This window comes from Trichomycterus rosablanca, chromosome 25, assembly GCF_030014385.1.
Source record: "Trichomycterus rosablanca isolate fTriRos1 chromosome 25, fTriRos1.hap1, whole genome shotgun sequence".
NCBI classification, from domain to species: domain Eukaryota; kingdom Metazoa; phylum Chordata; class Actinopteri; order Siluriformes; family Trichomycteridae; genus Trichomycterus; species Trichomycterus rosablanca.
The window spans coordinates 6,294,065-6,316,149 of NC_086012.1; the positions used below are offsets into that span (position 1 = coordinate 6,294,065).

A 22,085-nucleotide genomic window follows, 5' to 3' on the forward strand; every position below is an offset into this window, starting at 1 on the left:
GTTTCAAGGGAAACCTGTTAATGCGTTCCATGGTCCTGTGGACTTGCATATATTTTAGGCTAATGTAAAATAATGAGGTTGTTTTTGACACTTATACACTGAAAATAACACAAATATAATATAAAAACACTGATTCTTACAATTTCTCAGAACCCCGAACTGTAACACAAGTTTAAAAGTGAAACAGTGAGGAAAATCCAGCTATTTGAACCTGAGGGTTATTCCACACAAATGCAGATTCGTCTCATACGCACACTTTGATGATGTTTCACCGCATCGCTCAAGCCGAGCGCTGAACAATGCGACTGTTAATTGTTAATTTGAAATTAAATAAATACATTTTTTTTTTAAACAAACTGAACAAGTTGAGTTTAAGGAAAACGTTGAGTTCTCGACGAAGAGCGTTTAGTTTTAAAGATTTTGAGTTTAGGGGACGTTGAGTTACAAGGTACCACTGTATTAAAAAATTTACCCCCTCAGATTTTTGAAAAGTGGCTACTTTTTTATTGGATAGATAGAAAGACTGTGTATAGTTAAAATCTCTAATGGTAATCCTAAGTTATGTTATACATTAAAACTTATTGGAGTGATTCAAATCAAAGAGAAAAAGTTAAATTTACAGTTTTCTAAGATAGTTAATCTTCCACTGGACTAAAACTAATTACCAGCTTAATATAACTAACAAGTAATGAAAGACAAAACAACAATCCAGCTTCAACATTAGCCTACAAATTCTGAATTATAGCAACATGCAGGAATATTCTGTATCTAGGCAAATAGGTTTCAAGTTAAGTTTCATTATTGTCCATCCAGCCCACCATCCATCAGGATTTTTTAACAGTGGCCACTTGTTTAGTGAATGGATACAAAAACATCTTTACTTTATGTATCTTTGTGTACAATTAATACTTTTAACACGAATCGTAGGTTATGTTCCACATCAAAATGTATAGGAGTGATTTACCAGTTTAATACAGCTAACAAGTAATGAAGGACAAACCACAATCTAGCATCGGCATTAGTGTACAAATGCTCAGTTATAACTGAATGCTGGAATTAAGCATTGAGCATTAAGCTTAACACAGTGATGTTTTGTTAATATTATTCACTATAGTAAATCATTCAGGGTCCAAACTACATTAGTATTGCTGTGACGTAACTGGTTGCTATTTGAGGCATATTTATGGAAAAGATTTTGGTTCTGATAAACATCCATTACTTCTTGGCTACTTTAGCCTAGTACCTGCAGTGCAAACTAAAGACCCGAATATGGATGGCTAATGATTACTTTAGGTAGAAAACTGTGGAAAACTGTTTACCAATCATTCATATGGACAAATTTCGATTGACAGACAAATTGGCAGATTGACCACACCAAATCAACAGGTGTCATCTTTCCCAGTGCATACGGTAGCCTTCTCACAGATACTTAGCCCCACTTAGGATGCAGACCCACAGATGCATGCATACATAAACACAAATCAACCATCCGTGAATGCGCCGCGCTGCACCGTGCCATGTGCGTCGGCTCGGTGTAACTCAGGGACTGTGTTTTTTCACGGGTCATTCAGGCTGCCCTTGAGTTTGGATCTAGGCATCTCCGAAACGGTGGGGGTAGGGCTCTCTATCAAATAATGATTAGGCCTTTCAAACTACCGTGACAGCCAGCTATTGTGCATTAATACGCCTCGAAATCCCAAGTCTCTAACGCATAAACATGGCATCTGTTTCATCCGACACCGGCTAACTCTTTTCTCTAACTCCTTTCTCTGTCGCAGCCTTCTTCCCATGTCTTCGTGGTTCGGTCCGAGATGAATGAGAACAGATGACCAGACATGGACACACTGCCTATAAATTCTGTTTTAACACACATCCAGTCTAAATGATGGGAATTTCTTAAACATCTCCTACATAAATGGTATAAAAGAACTATCCAAAGGTATTTGTTTGTTAAAACTAGATCTGTTCAACTTTGCTTTGGATACACAAAATCTTACAGATTTTGCTAGTAATTTAAAGAACACACCAAAAGGGCAGCTAGTTAAGACATTCCCCAGTATCTGCCTAATCCCAACACTGTCATTATTAAAGCTTATTGTAGTTTTGAATTTGAGTTATAAAACCAAACACACATTTATTGGCAATAGCTGGCAGGGTCAAAATCTGCCTGATCAAAACTGTTGCACTGTCTGTTGTTGCCTGTTGTCTACTATTTAAGGGTTAAGTTTATTGTCTCTTGTTGGACCATTTTATGTTATGTACTAGAACCAAAACCAAATCTGTGAGCACAAATCCAAGGCAATAAAGTGTTTTTAATTTTGGTTCTGAATTAGGTTTTAATTTTATGACCTTACTAACTTGACTTAATGGTACAAATATCTACTATAGCTTGTAATTTAAGATGACTTTTACTAGCAAGCTAATCAAATCTAATTTCATACTATACTAATAAAGTACTGGAAGTTTGCTTATGCACGGTGGTGCAGTGGCTGGCGGCCAGGGTCCTTTCATGTGGAGTTTGCATGTTCTCGCTATGTCCATGTGGGTTTCTTCCGGGTGCTCCAATTCTTCCCTACATGTCCAAAGACATGCAGTCAGGTTAACTGGAGCTACTAGAAATTGTCCTGTGAGTGTGTGTGTGCCCTGTGATGGACTGGCAACCTGTCCAGGGTGTTTCCTAAAATGTGTCCAATGAACCAGACCCGAATTTCTAAATACTGTTTAATATGTTGACGCTCTTGTCTGTAGTAATTGGACACACAAATCAGATGCATTATACTAAAGTTAAGCTCAAGAAGAAAAAAAACACAGGACTATTTATTGCACCACAAGCTCCTTCACAACCTGCATATCTACATTACTGTAGGTGATCAAGAGAAGCAGATCAAGATTTTGAACCTTAATTAAAAAAGAAGTCAATTACACCAGTAGACAAGCTGCTCAACTGAGATCAAGATTTCAAAGCCTAATTAAAGAAGAAAAAAATTACACCCGCAGACAAGCTCCTCAACTTCTGGAGCCTTATACTGTATGGAATACTTCTGTCTGGCTGCATGGGTCTGGCTAGGATTTAGAAAATAAAAAGCCAGATTTAGGAAGGAGTAGAGCGAGGAAGAGTTTGAAACAGGGAGTGTATACAGTAGTACTTTATCTTTTACAAAGAAAAATAAATTTTAGAAAATGTGGGATAGTGTCTCTTTTATCTCTGTATTGAAGTGTTCTTGTTGTGGTAATGTGAATAAAAGGTTTTAACTGTGCTTGAATTTACATATGTTGAACACAGTATTCTTATGGCAGCCTATCAAACGCTGCTTTTTATGTAAACAAGAAAAAAAAAAGATAAAGAGCTACGTATGTCCTCTCTTTCTGACTCTCCTCCTTCCTCAGATTTTGCCTGTTTCTGTTCTAAATCTAAGTAACCTAGTCTTAATTTAACATTTAGGAAAATAAAGGGATGGTACGACCAAAGTATGTGTTAACTACAGGGTTCAAACCTCAATACTTGTCTATTTTCTCGTCCCACTTTCTCAACTCTTTCTTCTCCAGTTTTATTATCTGCGACTGTGGCAAAAAACACTCCATCATGGACTAGGAGTTAATAGCAAATGACACTGTTACTTTTGTCATCCTCCATTCTCTCTTTCCTTCTCTTCTTCTCAGGGAGTTATTCGCAAATCTTTTGTTGGCCTACGCGGAGAAGCCTGTGGCTGAAGGCTTTGGAGGCTGATTTCCACGCTCCATCTGTAGGATCCATCAGAGCTGGGCAGGCGGGCATTCAGTGCCGCTGTCACCTGCCCAGCGGGGGAGGGGGTATGAGGGGGGGGCACAATAGGGGCAGGACGCAGGGGCCAATGGGGGCTCCACGGAGGAACAGCAGGGGGCCACCCCCGATCCTTCCTTTACCATCGCCAGGGGGTTTTACATGTATGAGGGTGAGGTGGGGGGTGGAGGTAAAAGTTTGAGGGGCAAATTAGTAAAGGTAAATGGGGTGCATAAATATATTTTAATTTGAGTAAACTGTATATGAATGTATGTCAAAATGTTAGTGTAGGTCAATTGTGTGTGGGGATAACTGATAACTCTTGTCTGGAAACAAATACATGAATAAGCGTTCATTATTTTGGAACTGGAATGGGAAAAGTCAAGTAAGCTATGTAAAATGAAAAACCCTAATTTCAGAGTAGATTCTGAGAAGGTCTGAATGACTGTGAAGGGATTTGAAAAATGAAGTCATCTATTGACTTAGTTTCGTCCATTATTCCAGCTCCTAGGTACGAAATTAGACGTCTATTCTCAAAAATGTCAGTGCTTTCCGAAACTTAGCCAGTGTTTTCTACTGGCTAATGTTAAATAGCCTTAAAGCCAGGGTGATCTGAAGGTTTGTAGTACCCAGACACTTTTAAATATAATAAAGTTAGCTGGTCAGGATTACAATAAAACTAGTCCTAGTTTATACAGTAGGTCCAGAGATGTTCCAAGCTGTTCTAGTACCATTTCCATATGCTACATTTAACTAAACTCAAGCTGAATCTGGTGAACACATTTAAAAAGTAAATATAGGCTTTGAAGGCATTTGGTCATATTGAACCTGAACGGTTGTACCTAAATACATTGTAAATTGTAAAATTGTAATAAATTTTACATTTATTACACCACTTAATATGACTTAAATATTCTAAGAGACTACTAACTAATTTTTAAGATAAATGGATGAGTGGATAAATAAATGAAGGAATTTGTGACTAAAGTAAATGATGAAGAACCAAATGTATGGTCTGATGTATGGTAAAAGGAAGCTTTTGATAAAATCCTGTTGAGTTTTGTCTGGTTACAAAACCAGGAATTTACAGGAATACATTTTCCATCACTACCTACATAAGCGCCAGACTTTCCAGGGAATTAAACCTTCTCATCACCTTCATGTCTTACTTTCCTTCTATCATCTTTTGACTTGTGTAAAGCTCTATACATTTAGTCTTCTGTATGAACTGGAAGTAAAGAAAAAACAGCTGAAAACAGCAACGGAAAAATAAATGGTTTCTGTAACACTAGAGGAAATTTAAGAGGAATAAATCAGCCCTGCCAGAGATGATGGAGACTTTTTCTCGTAGCTGAGAAAGTAGCACAGACTCACTGTATAGTCTGACTGGACCCGGCGCCGCAGATGCGGGCTGTATGGCTGGGTCTGTGGAGGCAGCGATAACAATACTTTCCCCACTGCCGTGGTGCGAGGCTATTCATTAATCTGACACAAGGTGCATGCCTTCTATTCTCAGAGGGCATTTGTATTCAGAGCTGTTACTCCTGGAGTGTGCATACACACATACGCTTGGCACACAAAGGACCAAAACTGACCAGCTCTAAATACAGTCGTACTATTTATCAGCTCCGCTACGGCGCGAGAACGGAGGAGTCAAAAGACCGAAGTCGAGAGTGTGAAAAAGAAGGATCGAGACTGTGAGAGAAAGGACGAACTACCCTGTTGAATAAATTCCACCTGCGGACTCAAGAATGCAGAAGAGGGGCAAAGGGAATTCCACGCTGATCCAAAAAGAAACACAAGTGAAACATTTAGCTGAGACAGGGAGACTTTGTTAACTTTGCCATGCTAGGGCTGAAGACATGATTGAATTGGAGCTTTACTTTTGCTCTGTTGGCTTAATGTTTGTCTACATACTTAAAAATTAAGGTGGTTAGAGTCTAAAAGTACCACAGGAGAACCACATTTGCTTCAGTAAGAAAACCTTACATTCTCTATATTTTTTGTGAGGCCTCTATTTCATTTTATTTTAAAGATTTTATTTTATCCCTGGCTAGTTCTTCAAACAATACATCCAAAGAGAAACCAAACAAAGCTAAATGTTTGTGAAATTCATGACTGACCAGACATAACAATGAGTAAAGCTGTTTTTATTATTATTTAAGGTCAGGGACACCTGTTGATAAGGTATTTATAGCTACACGTACTTTTAAGCTACTTCATCTGTGACAGAAATACTCGTCTTGTATTGTATTTTTTGTATACTTGAAACATCCACTGAAAACTAGCATGGACACTATCCACTATCCTTGCCACCGTCGCCCTCGGCATGCTCAATAGGGTTTTTTTTGTCCGTTGGTCCTGGATTCTGTAATGTTCATTGTAAAAAGCACTATATAAATAAATTTGCCTTGACTTGACACCAGCATTTTTCAGCCTTAGCCAACTGTTACACAGTCAACATAATTGTTAATCAGCTCTAGTTAGCAGTTAACACACAGCTTTGTTATCAATTCTTAATTAAATAAATCAACTTTATTTATATTAAATACCAACTTTATTTCAAGTCAAATTGCCAAGCTAACATCTTCACTATCCACCATATACATAATCTTAGCTACTTTGGTAGCTATAAGTAGCTAAGTTGGTAAGCCTCAATTTTTATGCAAGTAGGAACATTCAATTGTGAAACCACAAGTCAGTGTAAAGAATCTATACCTTTTATTATTTACAAATCCTATAACCAAGTACTTTCAGCACATTAAAAATGTTTTGTATAAATCAAAGATTATTCTACAAGAGTTTGGCCCAAGCAACGGGCCATTTATAAAGAATTACTTTTTATGAGTGTAAACTTATCCATGTATATATGCATAATATGCAATTCTATTCACCCACACAGAGACACTTTGTAAATATGCTAAGCAAAACTAGTAAACCACAAGAACAGTAAGCGAGCCAGTAAAATGCCGCTTGAGTGACGTACAGATTGAGCCAAACCCGAAAACTCGAATGCTTGCTGAAAAGAAGGATTCATACCGAGAGAAAAGAAAATCAGTGGGTGAGGTTGAGGAAAACAAAACTAAAAATAAATTGAGGAGGGAAGAAACAGAAAGAGTAGCCATCTGGGCTGTTTATAGCTCTTAGTAGGGGGAAAGCCATCTCCTCCTGAGGGGCAGTTAAATGGCAGGGTAATTGAGCTAGTGACATGTGTTCAGCAAACGAAACAAAAGGCAGAAGAGACAAATGAAGCATTTATTTGCACAGCGTAGGAGCGTTGGCCCTTTGGGCCCTCAGTCCAGTGCGTTGTTGCTGGAGTGTATTAAGGAGTATATAGAGGGCCGGCAGATGCAGAGAGAAGAATGGTTAAGAGACTGATTATGAGTCCATCTGCAGCAGGCATTTTGTTAAGAGGGAGGAACCGGGGTGGCACCCGGCCTGCTAAAGAGACACTGCCTCTCCAGCTGGAGGGAGCAACGTCGAGAGATGACAGAGTGATGTATGGAGATTTTTTAAGAGGAAAAATATACCATAACATACTTTACGTCACTTTCTAAAATAGTGAAATACAGCATTTCACAACTGGTTTATACTGTCATAATAAAAACCACAATATTAATCAGACTAAAAAGCTATGCAACTCGAGAGTTTTTTTCTTCCAAAGTGTGTTGCATTAAATGCTGTAACGGAGTGAAACACTAGACATAGTGAGTACCCAGCATGCAGCCCTCATTATAATGTCACATTGGTAGAGAAGTCTGTATGAGCATGGAATTGCTCCATAGGAGGACAAATCAGTAAAGCAGCACCCATATAGAGCGGAGTGAAAAGTCAATGAGAACACACACACGCACAACATCACAGCGAGAATAAAAAAAACATAATTTGATTTTACACTCCTCTCAGTGCAGGAACATTTACTATTCACCTTCCTCTGTGGGTGATTAACAGAATTTTGACATTTCTCTGTACTAAAAAGGGTTTGGGGTCAAGTCATTGACTGGATTATTTGTGCATTTAATGCAAACAATTTCCCATCAATAAAAAGTTTGATTAAAGCTGCATTATGTCATTTTGCTATTAAAGACGTTACATTATTAAAGTTAATAAAGGAAATACTTAATAATTGTTGATGCAAAAGCAGCAATTGGGGGCCAATTTTTGCACACATCGTATGTCATTTTAGACTCAAATGTAAATGTTTATTGACTTGTCACATACCACTATTAGTTTAATTCATAGTGTAATTCATGGAAAGGTTTGCATTTAACCTTTAAGAGTTACATAAATCAACTGAATTAGACTTCATTAGACTATATTGATATTTGTTTAAGCTTTTAAATAAACTACTATAACAAATCTGCAGTAATTACGTTAAGGACTTATTATTAAGTACTTACAGACTCTTCTTTATTCTTAACTCTCAGGGCATGGGTAACGTTATACCACTACTTTAATGGAATAATCGATTTTTTTTCTGTAGCATATGTTCTTCATAAAAGGTAAGTTACAAGTAAGCACATAATTTAAGAGCTGTGTACAAAATGCATATTTTTGTAAAATCCCATCTTTAAATTAAACTTTAAAATAATATAATTAGGCCTTCAATTCAGATTTTGTTTTTTCTTAAAAGAAAATGAATTTATGGTTATGTGGTTAGACACAATATATAGTTAGCCTCGGGTTAAAGATAAATGTTAAAGATAGAGCAGGTCATCACAACTAAAATCAAAGTGAATTACAGTGTTTCTGTAATGAAAAAAAAGTAACCAGTTTGTAGCTCAATAATAATATAAATGCACCCATGCAGTGTCCAAATAGCACTTATTCCCAGAGCTCTCTTTACCTGACAAAACATTAGCTTAACCCTCATATCCAGCAGAGAAGGCATTTGCTCAGCCAATGACCCGGAGCTCCCCTCTGCCCCTCTGACCCAGTCCAGCCATGGATCGTTTTCACTAGGGGACTGCCAGTGGACAGAATGCGTAAAGAGTCCCTTCCAGTCCCATCACTCTGAGTATGACTAAATGTACATAATAATGTTGCTTTCATTGAGATTATACTAAATAACACCAAAATGTCTTTTGTTTTGTGATGTAAGAAATTAATAGAGAGCCAAAGGGAACATTTTCTGGCCACAAATCCAATCATTAGGGGTCCATAACTATACAGTTCACCCATAAATACCATCCTTATTTAGGTGTATTTAAGTGTAAGAGATCAGATTTTCATAGAAACATCTATCCTGAAGACCCTAATTGTAGAGATGGACGTAACAAAGTTCTGTATATTTGACTATTTGTTAGTTAAAATGTACATACTGGAAAAAACTAAACTTTATATTTATATTATTATTTATTAAAATTATTTTATTAATTTATTTTAATAAATGTAATAGTTTTATATAATAAGATTATTATATTTATTATATTAATATTTTTATATTACGTTTTTAAGACAACAAAAGAAGCAAAAAATCAACTGTGAACTAAATTGTGTGGAAAAAAGATAATATTTAATTGGTGCTATATATAGTTTATAGTATATTTTAACTATAGTTTGTACAGTATAGTCAAATTAATGTGTATATCTATTTATACACACATGTTTAAATAATATATATAATTAAATAAGTCAAGACAAATTTGACAAAACATGTCATTAACCAATAAGAAAAATGCGATTCTATCAACTTTTTATCTTACATTATCTATCTATCTCTCTCGCTCTCTCGCTCTCTCTTCGCTTCTTCCAACTCCCAAAAAGACTCAGAGGGATGAGAGAGTGAGAAGTGAACTTCTCCGAGTTAAGTGATTGACAACGTTGTCTAGCTTTTCTCAATTAACCATCTTATTGTGTGTGTTTATAGGTTGGCCCCCGCCCCTTCGACCTCTCCTCTTTCCTCCTTTTCATCCTCTGCTCGCACTAACACTTCCAAAAGAACACAGAGCCCATGAGTGAGAGGAGCTCTATTCGAAGAGGAGCGCCTATTCTCCTTGACCTTCCATTGCTCACTTTCTCTTTCAGCCACTTCAAACTGGCTTTGAGAGAAGTTTCGAGTGAAAGAGGGGAGTTCATCAGCTCGCAGGGGCCGGACCCGGGCGCAACCCCAGAACCCCACTTCAAAGATGGCCTGCATTCATTAATTGTCCTTTGAATTAATATCAGAAGATCACAATGCTGGTGCCACAAGAGAAAGAAGAACCAATGAAGCATAGATTCAAGCATTCATTTGCAGATAAGCTCGGGGTATATGTGTGTGAGTCAGTGTGTGTTTATTTCGCTCAAAGTTGCTGCACAATAGTTACTTTCTTAGAGAAAGGAAATGGGAGGCTTTAAAAAAACAACACAAGGGGTGAAGGAAAAACTTCACAACCTTAAAAAAATATTTATAATGACAGATATTATTTTGCTGAATTAAAAAACTTAAACTTAAATCTATCTTTAAAGCTTGTAAAATGCTATGAAAAGCCTGGGTTATTGGGCCACTTCAAGGAATTTATAATTCAATTATAGCAATATCATAAAACTTGGAATGGTCAGGCTATCCAAAGATTATGTGATGAACCTACATATGAATTCAGATTTTAATATACTTAATAATATAATATACTTATGGAACCTGCAAATTATTACTTTCTTACGTTCTCCACCAGCTTATTCCACGCAAGTTGCAAGTTCTTAGAAAATATACTATTAAACCAACCACCACCCCAACCATTTGTGCCTTTTTTTTTACACTTTTGGATCATTTTGTCAAACCAGTTACTCAATATTGTGAATTATATCACATTTTAACTGCCCATATGATACAAATATAGTACTTGAGCCTTCAACATGTGCTCCACGTGTAGAATGCCAGGCTATAAAAACGAGAGCAGAGAGGACACTGGGTTGAACAGAGATTAGATGCATCTTCCTGCCTGCAGGGCTTTAGAGTCATGACTGAGAAAAGCATTCCAGCAGGAAGACTAGGCCCCTTGTTTATTGATCAGGGACACAGTCCTGTCTCTTTTTCTCCCTCATTTTTTTTCACTCGCTCTGGGCACAAAAGAGCTCTAAAAATGCACCGAGCATTTACAAACAGGCGAAAATAGAACAGACAGGCAGCACAAAAATAGTTACTTATTGTTTTATATGAACGCACTTCTGGGCAGAATACTTTGAAAAGTTATTGATGGCTGGATAGTGAATACATTGTAGTAATGTATTTAGTTACACTTTACTATATAAAAAGATATTATTATACTATTCAGAATGCACATGAGGGACATGGAACTAATTCAAGTCTTTATTCCTCGGGGTTTTGATTCAGGGCCATTACTGATTCCATTTCTGTAAATACGGGCTACATTTTATTAAACACCTGCAGACGTTTTAGTAATTAATGGTCAAATAAAATGTACCATCATTTACTGCAAATACTTTAACAATTGGCAGCAATTTCAAAATCATTTAGGGGCAGATACAGGGTGTTTCTGTAAGAAAACCATGAACCTGGCAACCCTGTGTGGAACATTGAAGGAAAAATGGCTCTCTCTTTGTGTGTGTTTATGTTATTAGGTTACATATGTATGTATGTGTGTGTGTTTCTTCACTTCAATGTATTCTGAATACAGCATTTTCAGAATGTATCATTTTTGCTCTGACTACTTGAACTCCATTACTGACTGATCCTGCATACTACTTATTTTTGGCTGTACGTATTTGCCATCGATGCGTCAAACTACTTTCAGATCCGTAACATCGCCTCTACGTTTTACTCTGTCTTTTTGCTGCTTGCTGTCTTTCTCATTCATCCGTCTCTCTCCCACTCTGTGTCTGTCTCTCTCTATTGAGTTCCTAGCCAGCATAGTGGTGAGCCAGCACCCCCAACTTTATTTACACAAACAAAGTCCTCCTCGCTTTCACGGACAAAGGCAGCTAAATCTTTCATGTTTTGTTGGCAGTTGATTCTCTCTGTCTTCCTGGCCATTGGCCCTCAGAATGGACAATGGCCCCGGGAGAATTGCAGCAGATTGTTGGAATGCTCCTCAATGAAACTAATTATTACATGTTGACTGCGTTCACCATGGCACATCTGAAGGCACTAAGCTTATTCAATTGGCCTCTGCAGGACTCCCTTTCAACAAAGAGAAAGAAAGAAGGAAAAAAAACTTGATCCCTTTGACTGTTTGTATTTCTGAGTTTTCTTTTCTTGCCTGCCGTAAAATGAAAGTCTGAGAGAGCGGGGGCCATTGCTCTTTGATGACTTTAGTTACTTTTAATTAGCTAAATGAGGCTCAAGGATTGTCACTTTCCCAAAGTTAATAGTATAAGGAAAATCCCGGGCGTACTTATGCGGGCTCGTCTTTGTGGGAAAATCTTTTTCTGTTTTTAATTGACACATCACAACTCTGCAGGTTAAGTATGCAAGAAGCTAAAACATTTTTAACACTTCAGAAACTTGGGTTCCAGGCATTACTAAAACTGTTGTGGCTATAAAATAAATGATTGTGTTTTTTTTTTTTCTTTTTAAATAATGCAACAACTCCAGAAACAGTCCATATATACATATACGTAGGAAAAATCAACATAAGCCATTAGAAAAAAGCACAAGTTCCAACAACAGTAGCAAGGAAGTGCTTGTTCTGTTCAGCTTCTGAGCCAGCATTATCTGTGAATGATACTTTATCCACTACAGTATTCAGGAGTGATGCTCTACTGATTCAGAAGCTACACTGCTGCCCTGGCTTTTCCCAGACAAATAAATCTTAAAGGCACTTGCTTTGATCTCAGCACTTAAAGAGCCCCAACAATAGGTTTTTGAGAAGTGGGGGCCCCGGGCCAACAGGGCCTTCTCGCCAACAACTATAGACTCAAGCACCTACTTAATCAATATTTGGTCAGAACCCTCCCTCTTGATACTGAAAACGCCCTTTTCAGATTTTAATTGAGCACCATAAAAAAGGAGCAACAACTAGAAGCCTGACTGAAAGAGACAGCGGAGTGAAATACCGCTTCTCCTAATCCACCTCGCAGTAAATAAAATGAAAAAGACAAAAGAGAGGGGAAACTTTACAGTCTGTCAATAGAGATTAGGACAAAGTGAAGAAGCTTGAGTTTTATGATGTGCACACATTTGCATTTCGACAAAAGCACAAGTTAATTGTTTGTTTGCCATTTAGCAAAAAGCACTGTTGAGTCAACACCTACAGTGTTGAATTAACACTTCCAGTGGTGAATTAACACTTGTAGTGGGACTCGTGTAACAACGTAGGTTATTAAGCTGGACAGACAGTTAAACACAGGATTTTCTGGTTTGTTTGTTTGTTTGTTATATATTTTTGTTTTGTTTATATATATATATATATATATATATATATATATATATATATATATATATATATATATATATATATATATATATATATATATATATATATATATATATATATATATACATATATATATAATATATTGTGTTTAATGTTGTGCTTATTTTAATGTAATACTATAAATATTGCAATTTTTTCTTTAATTGTTTAATTTTATTTAAGTGTTGAATTAACACTTCTAGGGTTGGAATAACACTTGTCATCAATTGTGTCTATTGGGACTTGGGTAACAACTAAGGTTATTAAGTCGGACAGACTGTTAAACAGAGGATTTTCCACTTTGTTTAATATTTTATTAATATATTATATTATGATTAATGTTGTGCCTATTTTAATTTAATACTATAAAAAAAATTATTTATTTTTTATTGAATTGTTTATCTATTCAATTGCATTTTGACAAAAGCTCAAGTTAATTGTTTGTTTGCCATGTAGCAAAAATCAGTGTTGAATTAACACTTCTAGTCACCATTTGTGTCTATTGGGACTTGTGTAACAACTTGGGTTATTTAGCTGGACAGACTGTTAAACAGAGGATTTTCCACTGTTTGATATTTTATTAATATATTATATTATATTGTGTTAATATATATAGTTCTAATTATATATAGTGCTATTTAATTGTTTATCTATTTAACTGTCTCTTTTTTCTTTATCGCTATTGTAGCTTATTATAATGGATTACAAAATATTATAATGACTTCATGCCAAGACCCTGTGGAACAACTCTAAGAAATCTTCTTTCTCCACAAAGAAGTCACACCTTGCCAAACCATAACAAGAAATAGAAATTACAATACCTGAATACTATCAATAAAATATGTTTAACTAGCTTAGAAAAACTGGCAACACATTTTTATATATTGTGTTAAATATGATAGTAGTATGAAGTATAGTCTAAGTCACATATGGAAAATTTTATGAATATATGCTGGAGCCTACCGGGTCTTATGTGGTGGACTTTAATAGTGTCTGCATATATTGTTGACAAAATGCTCAAATTAGTGTAGGTTTGTGGGTCTAAACATTGTAAGCCATATCCTATCGAGACCACAACCTAAGTCATTGCATAAATCTTAATAAATTGACTTATATGTTGCATTCTACATACTAGATACTACATCATGCTAGTCAAGTCTCCATATCCATATACACTTACATGCTGCAGCTTTAATGTCACTCAGTCATGAATTTTATTAGCCAATTTAATGTTTTAAAATTATACCATGGACATCAATTTATCACTCAAGTCAGTGTTTGATATATAGTCATATATTCACACTTGTATATAACAAACACCTATGGACTATTTATAACAGCCAAGATATCTATCGACTCTTTTTACTCTAAGATGACAAGAAACTTAAGTGAATAAGGGAAATCCATGCAGACACATGGCATGGAGAATATGAGGAACTTCTTACAGACATTAAGCAGAGGTGAGGATCAAACTAAGGTTCTCATATGATCCATGTTTGTATTCCACCAAGTTGCTATAGCTTTTATAGCTGAGATCTTAAAATAAAGTGTTGATATGATTTTACTCTATTTCAATCTTTTCTTAGTTCAGCTCAGGAGTTGAGGTACTGGACTAGTAATCTTAAGGTCACTGGTTTAAGCAACATATGAGGTTGCTTGAGTTATATGCTCATAATTGTAAGACGCTTTGAATAAAAGCATCAAGCCTCTGCTAAATGTCATAAATGTGGTTTTTTTCTGTTCTCATATTTGCATCTGAGCTTGTTTTACTGAAGATCTTTTATTGAGCAACTGCACAAACTCACAACTCTGTTCTTTCAAAAATCTCTTATCAAGTTTGCATCAACAGTTAAGTAAACATGTAGAAAGTGAAGTGTTGAACTAATGCCGAGGCGATTGTTGAGGAAAAGGGCGGCAGGGGGGGCGAGTGTGCCCCGGGCTGTGCAAAAGAGGGCGTGGTTTTGAAAGTGGACCTAAATAAAGGAATAAAGAGGGTTGATTTAATGGAGCACGCAGGGCTTTTAATGGCGAGCACCAAGCGTAACGTGGTGCGATCCTAGCGTGATCTTATCCCACCTAATCACCAAAGTCTTCTGTACACCCCTGGTCTAGTACACACTGGGCTGCTTGGGAATGTAAAGAATTGAAGGTAAAAAAAAGTTGGAGTCTGGATCAGTTTCCAGATTTAAACAGATTTTTTTAGTGGGAGGAAACTGGTATTACCCGTAGGGTGTTACTGGCTGTGCGGATGTTACACTTTACCTCTGACTGAACAGTCTGGTATTAATAAGCTTTGTTGTTAACTGGGAATCATTTGTAAGATCCATGGTGGACCTGTTTTTCGAATAGATTTGAGCAGTACACCAGTATATAATTCTTTTTTTAAATATTAACATGACTTTTTATACGTTTCTAAACAACAAGTGTCAGGGCTCTACTTGAATCACTTTTTCACTTTTTTCCAAATAAAATAAATAATTATATTTTTATTACACGTTCTTTTACAACCTCCCATCTTTTTCATTTAAATTAGAATTATGCTTATTTTTTACGTTGACAAGCTCAAGCAAGTTTCTTCAAAATAAAAGTGTATTATATAATAATATATTATATAATATATAATAATATTATTCATTACTATTCATTAAAAGATAAAAGATTAAAAGAAAGTTTTTTAACACGACCATTCTCAAAGATAAACTGAAATATATTGTACTGCATTTAATATAAGAATAAAGGTTAGACATTATTAATATTTAAAAGATTTTGGTTTAATACTGAATTACTATTATTATTATTATTATTATTATTACTATTATTATTATTAGTAGTAGTAGTAGTAGTATTACTATTATTATTATTATTATTATTATTATTATTATTTATTAGTATTATTATTACTATTATTACTATTATTATTATTATTATTGTTATTGCTATTATTATTATTACTATTATTACTATTATTATTACTATTATTATTATTATTATTAATAATAATAATAATAATAATAATAATAATATCAGTAGTAGTAGTGGTATACCCCTTAAAACTGCATGTATTTCCAACAGGTCTGCTATCAACAAGTGCTAAAAACCTTTATCTCATTTATGGTTCCAGCTTACTTATTGTCCCTCAGTTTTTTGAAGTCTGAATGATTTTTTTAAGCTGCAAAGTCTCCATGGAGATATTTTGCAGACCAAAACGCACATTTCTGTCGAAGCCGCGCTGTTCCAAACTGCTCTTTAAGACTCTTTCTTGAATAATTCATCTCTCATTGACCGTCCATAATGTCTTCTCGGCGTTTTTGTAGGACCGTTTTCTCCTGCCTTTCTCAGTAATTTTTTAAAAGCTTTCTGGCTTTTGTTCGCACAGAGAGGCGCTTTAATGCGGCTGAATGCGTAGCGTGAGGCTCATGGACTTGCGCGCTTTTGTCTCCTCAAGTTCATCCTCAAGTGCCCGATTGCGCACCGCGGCGCCGCCTTTTTAACGCGCAGATCCTGGACAAATGTTTGATTAGCTGATTCCTACACTGTTCCCCTTCTGGACCGTTTCCTTAACATGGAAAATTCTAACCAGTATAACATATTTAAGTTTCTTTTACTCTTTGATCTTCTTCTAAACCGAGCAATTTACAAAATAACATGACAGGACATATTTCATATTGAAACTGACAGCACTGCCTCACATCTGTGCCCCTTCAGCATGTTATCAGGGGAGTTTTTAGATTAAAAGTGCAATCATTATTATACCATTAATTTAGGCTTCATTATCACTACATTTATTTCTAAAACACGAACCCAAATAAAATCTCACTTTTAAAAAAGACTTTTTTAATAACAGTTTAATATTTGTTTATTAAATACATTAAATGTATTACGTGTTAAGGTTTTTAAAGAAATAGCATTTGCAAAAAGCTATACATTAATTTATATATATTTTTAAATTATTATACGTAGCTAAAATAATAACACTTAATTTGCTAAACAGTTACTATACTGCAGATCAATTACTGGACTAATTAGTTTGCACTTTATTTAATGTAAACTATATAGGGATTGCACTTCTTACCAGTTATTTGAAGGCACAAAATAATAGTCTACTCTTTGTACACATTTTTACCTATTTCTTAATGTATAAACATAAAGTATCGAAAAATCAAATGCTTTAGATATTGATTTATTTTTTCTTTTTGTCTGATAGCAGCTGATGGCAACTTCTATTATATAAAATTTATAAAATAAAAAAAACACTTTTTGGTGTAGTAATAGTTATAGTACTGACTTAAAACACGTTTATGGCATTACTGCTATTATTGCGAGTACAACAAATTATAATTTTCAGTAATCATCATCATCTGAAACAAATAAAAAGTTTCATGATGTATTATTGTTAGCACTACGACTGCTTGGGATTATAACTGCATCACCATCACTGACATCATCATCAAAAAATATAGGCTACAAAAATGTACTACAATTGCTTATTATTATTATTATTATTGTTAATCATCAAAATAGGTGGAAATATAGTAAGTTGGGACCAACTTGTTGCATAAAGTGGCAATAATCATAAAACATTCGTATTGCTCTCCATGATGAAGTGCATTCTTTGTTGACCCACTAAATAACATCTAGATCTTGCGCATAAACAAAACAGTAAGAATTCATCGACTTACATCTGTCTCCAAGAATGCCATCGATGCTGTGTTTTGCCCGTCTTTCGTTTTCCTCCATCTCTCTTTTTTCAACTTCATCATCGTCCTCCTCATCCTCCCCGTTTCCTCCAAACTTGCAGCGCAGAATCCGGCTGATGGAGCTGACTGTAAAGAAATGAGTTAACGAATTTAATTCACCACAATGGTGGCCGAAATTACCCCAAAAGTGCCTATAACAATCCATCAATATATATTTTAATATTAAATATTTCTGGTGTGTTGTAATGCTACGCTGATATGTATATATATAATAGAAATACAACTGTATATGATTTGAGTTTTTATGCATTTTTTTGTTGAAGAGCATATTTTTTAAATGAAGAAAAAAGTCAGGATTCCATGGTTTGACTTACCTGAGGGCACAGTATTCCGATCACAGATGCCATCTTTCAGCAACTTGTCTCGAATCTCCCAGCTAAACATCCCCGGGTTCTCTTTCTTGTACTCCTCGATTTTTTTATCCACGTCGGGGGTGGTGTTCTGCTGCAAAATATATACGTTTTAAAATGGGTGACTTAATTTTCAGCTTTATGACGTTATAAGTGTACACAAAAATAAATAAAAGCACATATTAAACATACACACTTTAATAAAAATATCAGATGACTTACTACTACTACTACCACCACTATCATTAGTATTATTATTCAGTAGTGATCATCATCATGAGCAATACCATTACAGAGCAGTAAAGCCCACTGACCAATATATTGCATTAATGTTTATATATATATATATATATATATATATATATATATATATATACAGTATATATATATATATATATATACATATATATATATATATATATATATATATATATATATATATCAAAACAGTTTGAACTTTTAATAAGCTAACTTTTTGTTGATTCCAATTTTAATATTTCTAGCTAACATTTAAAACTATAAATCGTTTGTACTTATTTACTGAATAATAAAGTTGCCTGGAATTTTATACATAAATAACTTGTTGCCTAAAATGTTAAATACATAAATAAAAAAATAATTAACACGTTTAAATAATATGTACACATTTAAAATATTTTTTTATGTTTTTAGAAATAAATTACCTTATTACGGGATTTTTTCCCCCCCAACATTAAGTATTGTAGCCATGCAATTTCGTGTCATTTATTAAAAGATTACCATACATAGCCATAAAACAACCATCCAATTGTGTAATATTAAATCTAATATTAATAAATATCTGTGTTATTTGACGTTAAGTTAAATGTTATTTTTACATGCAAATGTTAAACACTTGTCCACGTTCACCTGACTGTTATAGTGAGAAGTTCTTTTATGCCTTGATAAACTTTCAGCTCATGTAACTTTTGGTTGAACAAAGTAACAGAAAGTTAAATAGAGTTTTGTATCCGTTTAAGAATAGAAATAAATGCTTTTTGTTGCCAATATGTATGATGTTATCTAATCACAGTGGGACTATTATTTAACCCTTCCTCTTAATACAATGGTGACATTATGCTTGACACTTAAAAGTTTAAGACAATCCAGGTTACTGAAGTCTGGTGTTGCATGTGGCACGCTCAAATGTTCTACCTTGGGTTTGCTGCCTCCGATAGCTCCAGGTCGGATGGAGCCAGTCTCCTGGTACCTGCACAGGATTTTGGACACGCAGCCGTGGGAGACGCGCAGCTGGCGTGAGATGACGCACGGCCGGATTCCGTGATGCGCCATCTCCACGATCTTGTGGCGAATGTGGTTGGGTAACGGGCGCCCGTTAATGAAAACACCGCCGAGTTGATTCACCCGGCCCTGTCCCAGCGGCGTGGAAACTGCAGGAAACATTAGGTTGGTGTTACCATAATTGTTGATATATTGTCATTTCAAAAAGGCTGTATAGTGCAGCCCAAATAAAACAAACTCAAAAGTTATATATATATAGACATATATATATATATATCAATAAGTCCAGTTATGGACTAACTATAACTATAGCTGGTCACAAAAAAGTTCAAGAAACATTGTATTAATCATTAATAAAAAAATTAAAAAAATGTGGTGGTGATTGCTGTTGAAGTGACAGTAGAAGACAGAACAAACTGGAGCCTGTTGCTGTGGACACGTTAGAATTTTTTCCAAGAAATTTACCATTTAAATTAAAATAAATAAATAATTGTGGTGCTTGCGGTATAACGTGACTGTATAAAAAACAGTGGCTATATTATATACAATTAATTACATACTACTAATACTACTAATAACAACAATAACAATAATAATAAAAATAAATAAATAAATAATTGTGGTGATTGCGGTATAAAGTGACTGTATAGAAAACAGTGGCTATATTATATACAATTAATTACATACTACTAATACTACTAATAACAACAATAACAATAATAATAAAAATAAATAAATAAATAATTGTGGTGATTGCGGTATAAAGTGACTATAGAAAACAGTGGCTATATTATATAAATGAATTACATACTACTAATACTACTACTAATAACAATAATAATAATAACAATAATAATAAATATTAAATAAATTAATATATATATTATATATATATATAGATTTATATAATACAGCCACCATCTTACACAGTCAAAGTTCTATAAAACACCTTTGGCACCTTTTGGCACTTAATCACTAAGTTTTAGGACATCTTTTTAGTTAGGAATATGGTCAAGGAGCTCCGTGAACCACATAGATTGCAGATTCTATCACTATAAAATGTATCTTGTGTTTTGTCAGTTGTTGAAGAAAATAGTTTGTCTTATTTTTGCTAAAGAAAGAAGACCAGGCAGTTGAAGTTGCACTACTTGTTTTATTGATACGTCTAATTTCAAAACAACTCCAAGATGCATTTTAATTGTATTGAAATGTTATTTTTATTTGATTTACAGAACGCTGTAACCTCAATGTACAAGCTTGATTAAACTACATGTATGTCATTAACAACCCATTATAATAAATTCAAAAACCCTACCTTCAAGGGAGTACGCGCCTCTTGGGTAGTTTTGTGGTGGCGTTGGGCGCACCATCCTGGGAATGCCCCCTGCTAAGGCGGCCATGTCCCGAATCCCCAAGGAACGATAAATGACGAAGTTTAACGGTGAAATTACCGACCAATGCAGAGATCCAAACCGGACCTGTTACTGATGTTCAAGAGTCGATGCAGCTTGCTTTCTCTTTGGGCTCTTGAACTATTGCGTCCTGAGAAAGTACGTCAACTTCTTCAAAGTGAACAAGGCACTCGGAAAAGTCCTTAAGAGTTTGTAATATCCAGTATGTAGCCAACCAAGCAACGCTGATGCTGAAATAGATTCAGTAGTAGGAAGTCAGTGGTGTTGCAGCTGGTGGTGGACGCACTTGTTGTGGATTGAATCGGCGCTCGGTCGTGAAACATTTTATCAGTTGACGAATTGCGTCCCTACAGCGCATCCAAGCCTGTGATTGGCTGAGAGAGGGAGGGTCCTGGAACCCGAAGGAGGGCTCTGATTGGTCAAGCTGTGAAAAGTTTTCTCATGTGGTGACCCCGAGGGTTCAAGGCGATGTGTCACTGATAAATACTTACACAACAAATTCAGCTGCAACTGGCACACAAGGTGGATTTTTTCATGATGGATTCTTGTTTGGGCATCAAATGATAATTGAGATTTTGGGTCAAGGATACGATTCTGTAATGTAAACTCAATTTGATTGCTTTTGGGTCTATTCAAAATTGGCTCTAGTGAAAATTTACCTTGACTGTTTTTAAGGCCAACCCAAATTTGGATTTCAAGATAGTATTTTTGATAAACGGTGGGTCGGTGTGAATACATTTAATATTGTTTTGTTTTTGTTGATTATTGTTTATTGAATAAACACTAAGTGTATGTATATCTATGTGTATAGATGAAGGAGGGAGTCTTTTTTCAGTTTTATGCTTTTCTTAAAATTAGGACTTTTATTTATTTATTGTTAACATTAACTAAATTAGCCCCTTTTTTATTACTGTAATTATATACTAGTGCATTTCAGTGGCTCTGTTCTTCAGGATTAATAAAGTATCTATCTATCTATCTATCTATCTATCTATCTATCTATCTATCTATCTATCTATCTATCTATCTATCTATCTATCTATCTATCTATCTATCTATCTATCTATCTACTCTGCACAATGACAATAAAGTTGAATCTAATCTAATCTACAGAGAATTCTGCACAATTATGTCCATTTGTTGATTTTAACATAACGTTAGTGCAATGTAACATTTAAAAGTACAGCTGG

General features: G+C 35.0%; 1 protein-coding gene across 2 annotated transcripts in view; it reads right to left on the reverse strand.

The window, feature by feature from the left end:
• pax3a (paired box 3a) overlaps window positions 1–20,883 on the reverse strand; it is a 35,640-nt gene extending 14,757 nt beyond the window's left edge. For both annotated transcript variants that reach the window (XM_062988056.1, XM_062988057.1), the window contains exons 1-4: window positions 20,799–20,883; window positions 19,397–19,632; window positions 18,188–18,317; window positions 17,796–17,939 (exon numbers count right to left, since the gene is read on the reverse strand). In XM_062988056.1, the coding sequence (XP_062844126.1) occupies window positions 17,796–17,939; window positions 18,188–18,317; window positions 19,397–19,632; window positions 20,799–20,883 (595 nt within the window). The remainder of the gene's footprint in view (window positions 1–17,795; window positions 17,940–18,187; window positions 18,318–19,396; window positions 19,633–20,798) is intronic.
• Window positions 20,884–22,085: the final 1,202 nt, after the last annotated feature.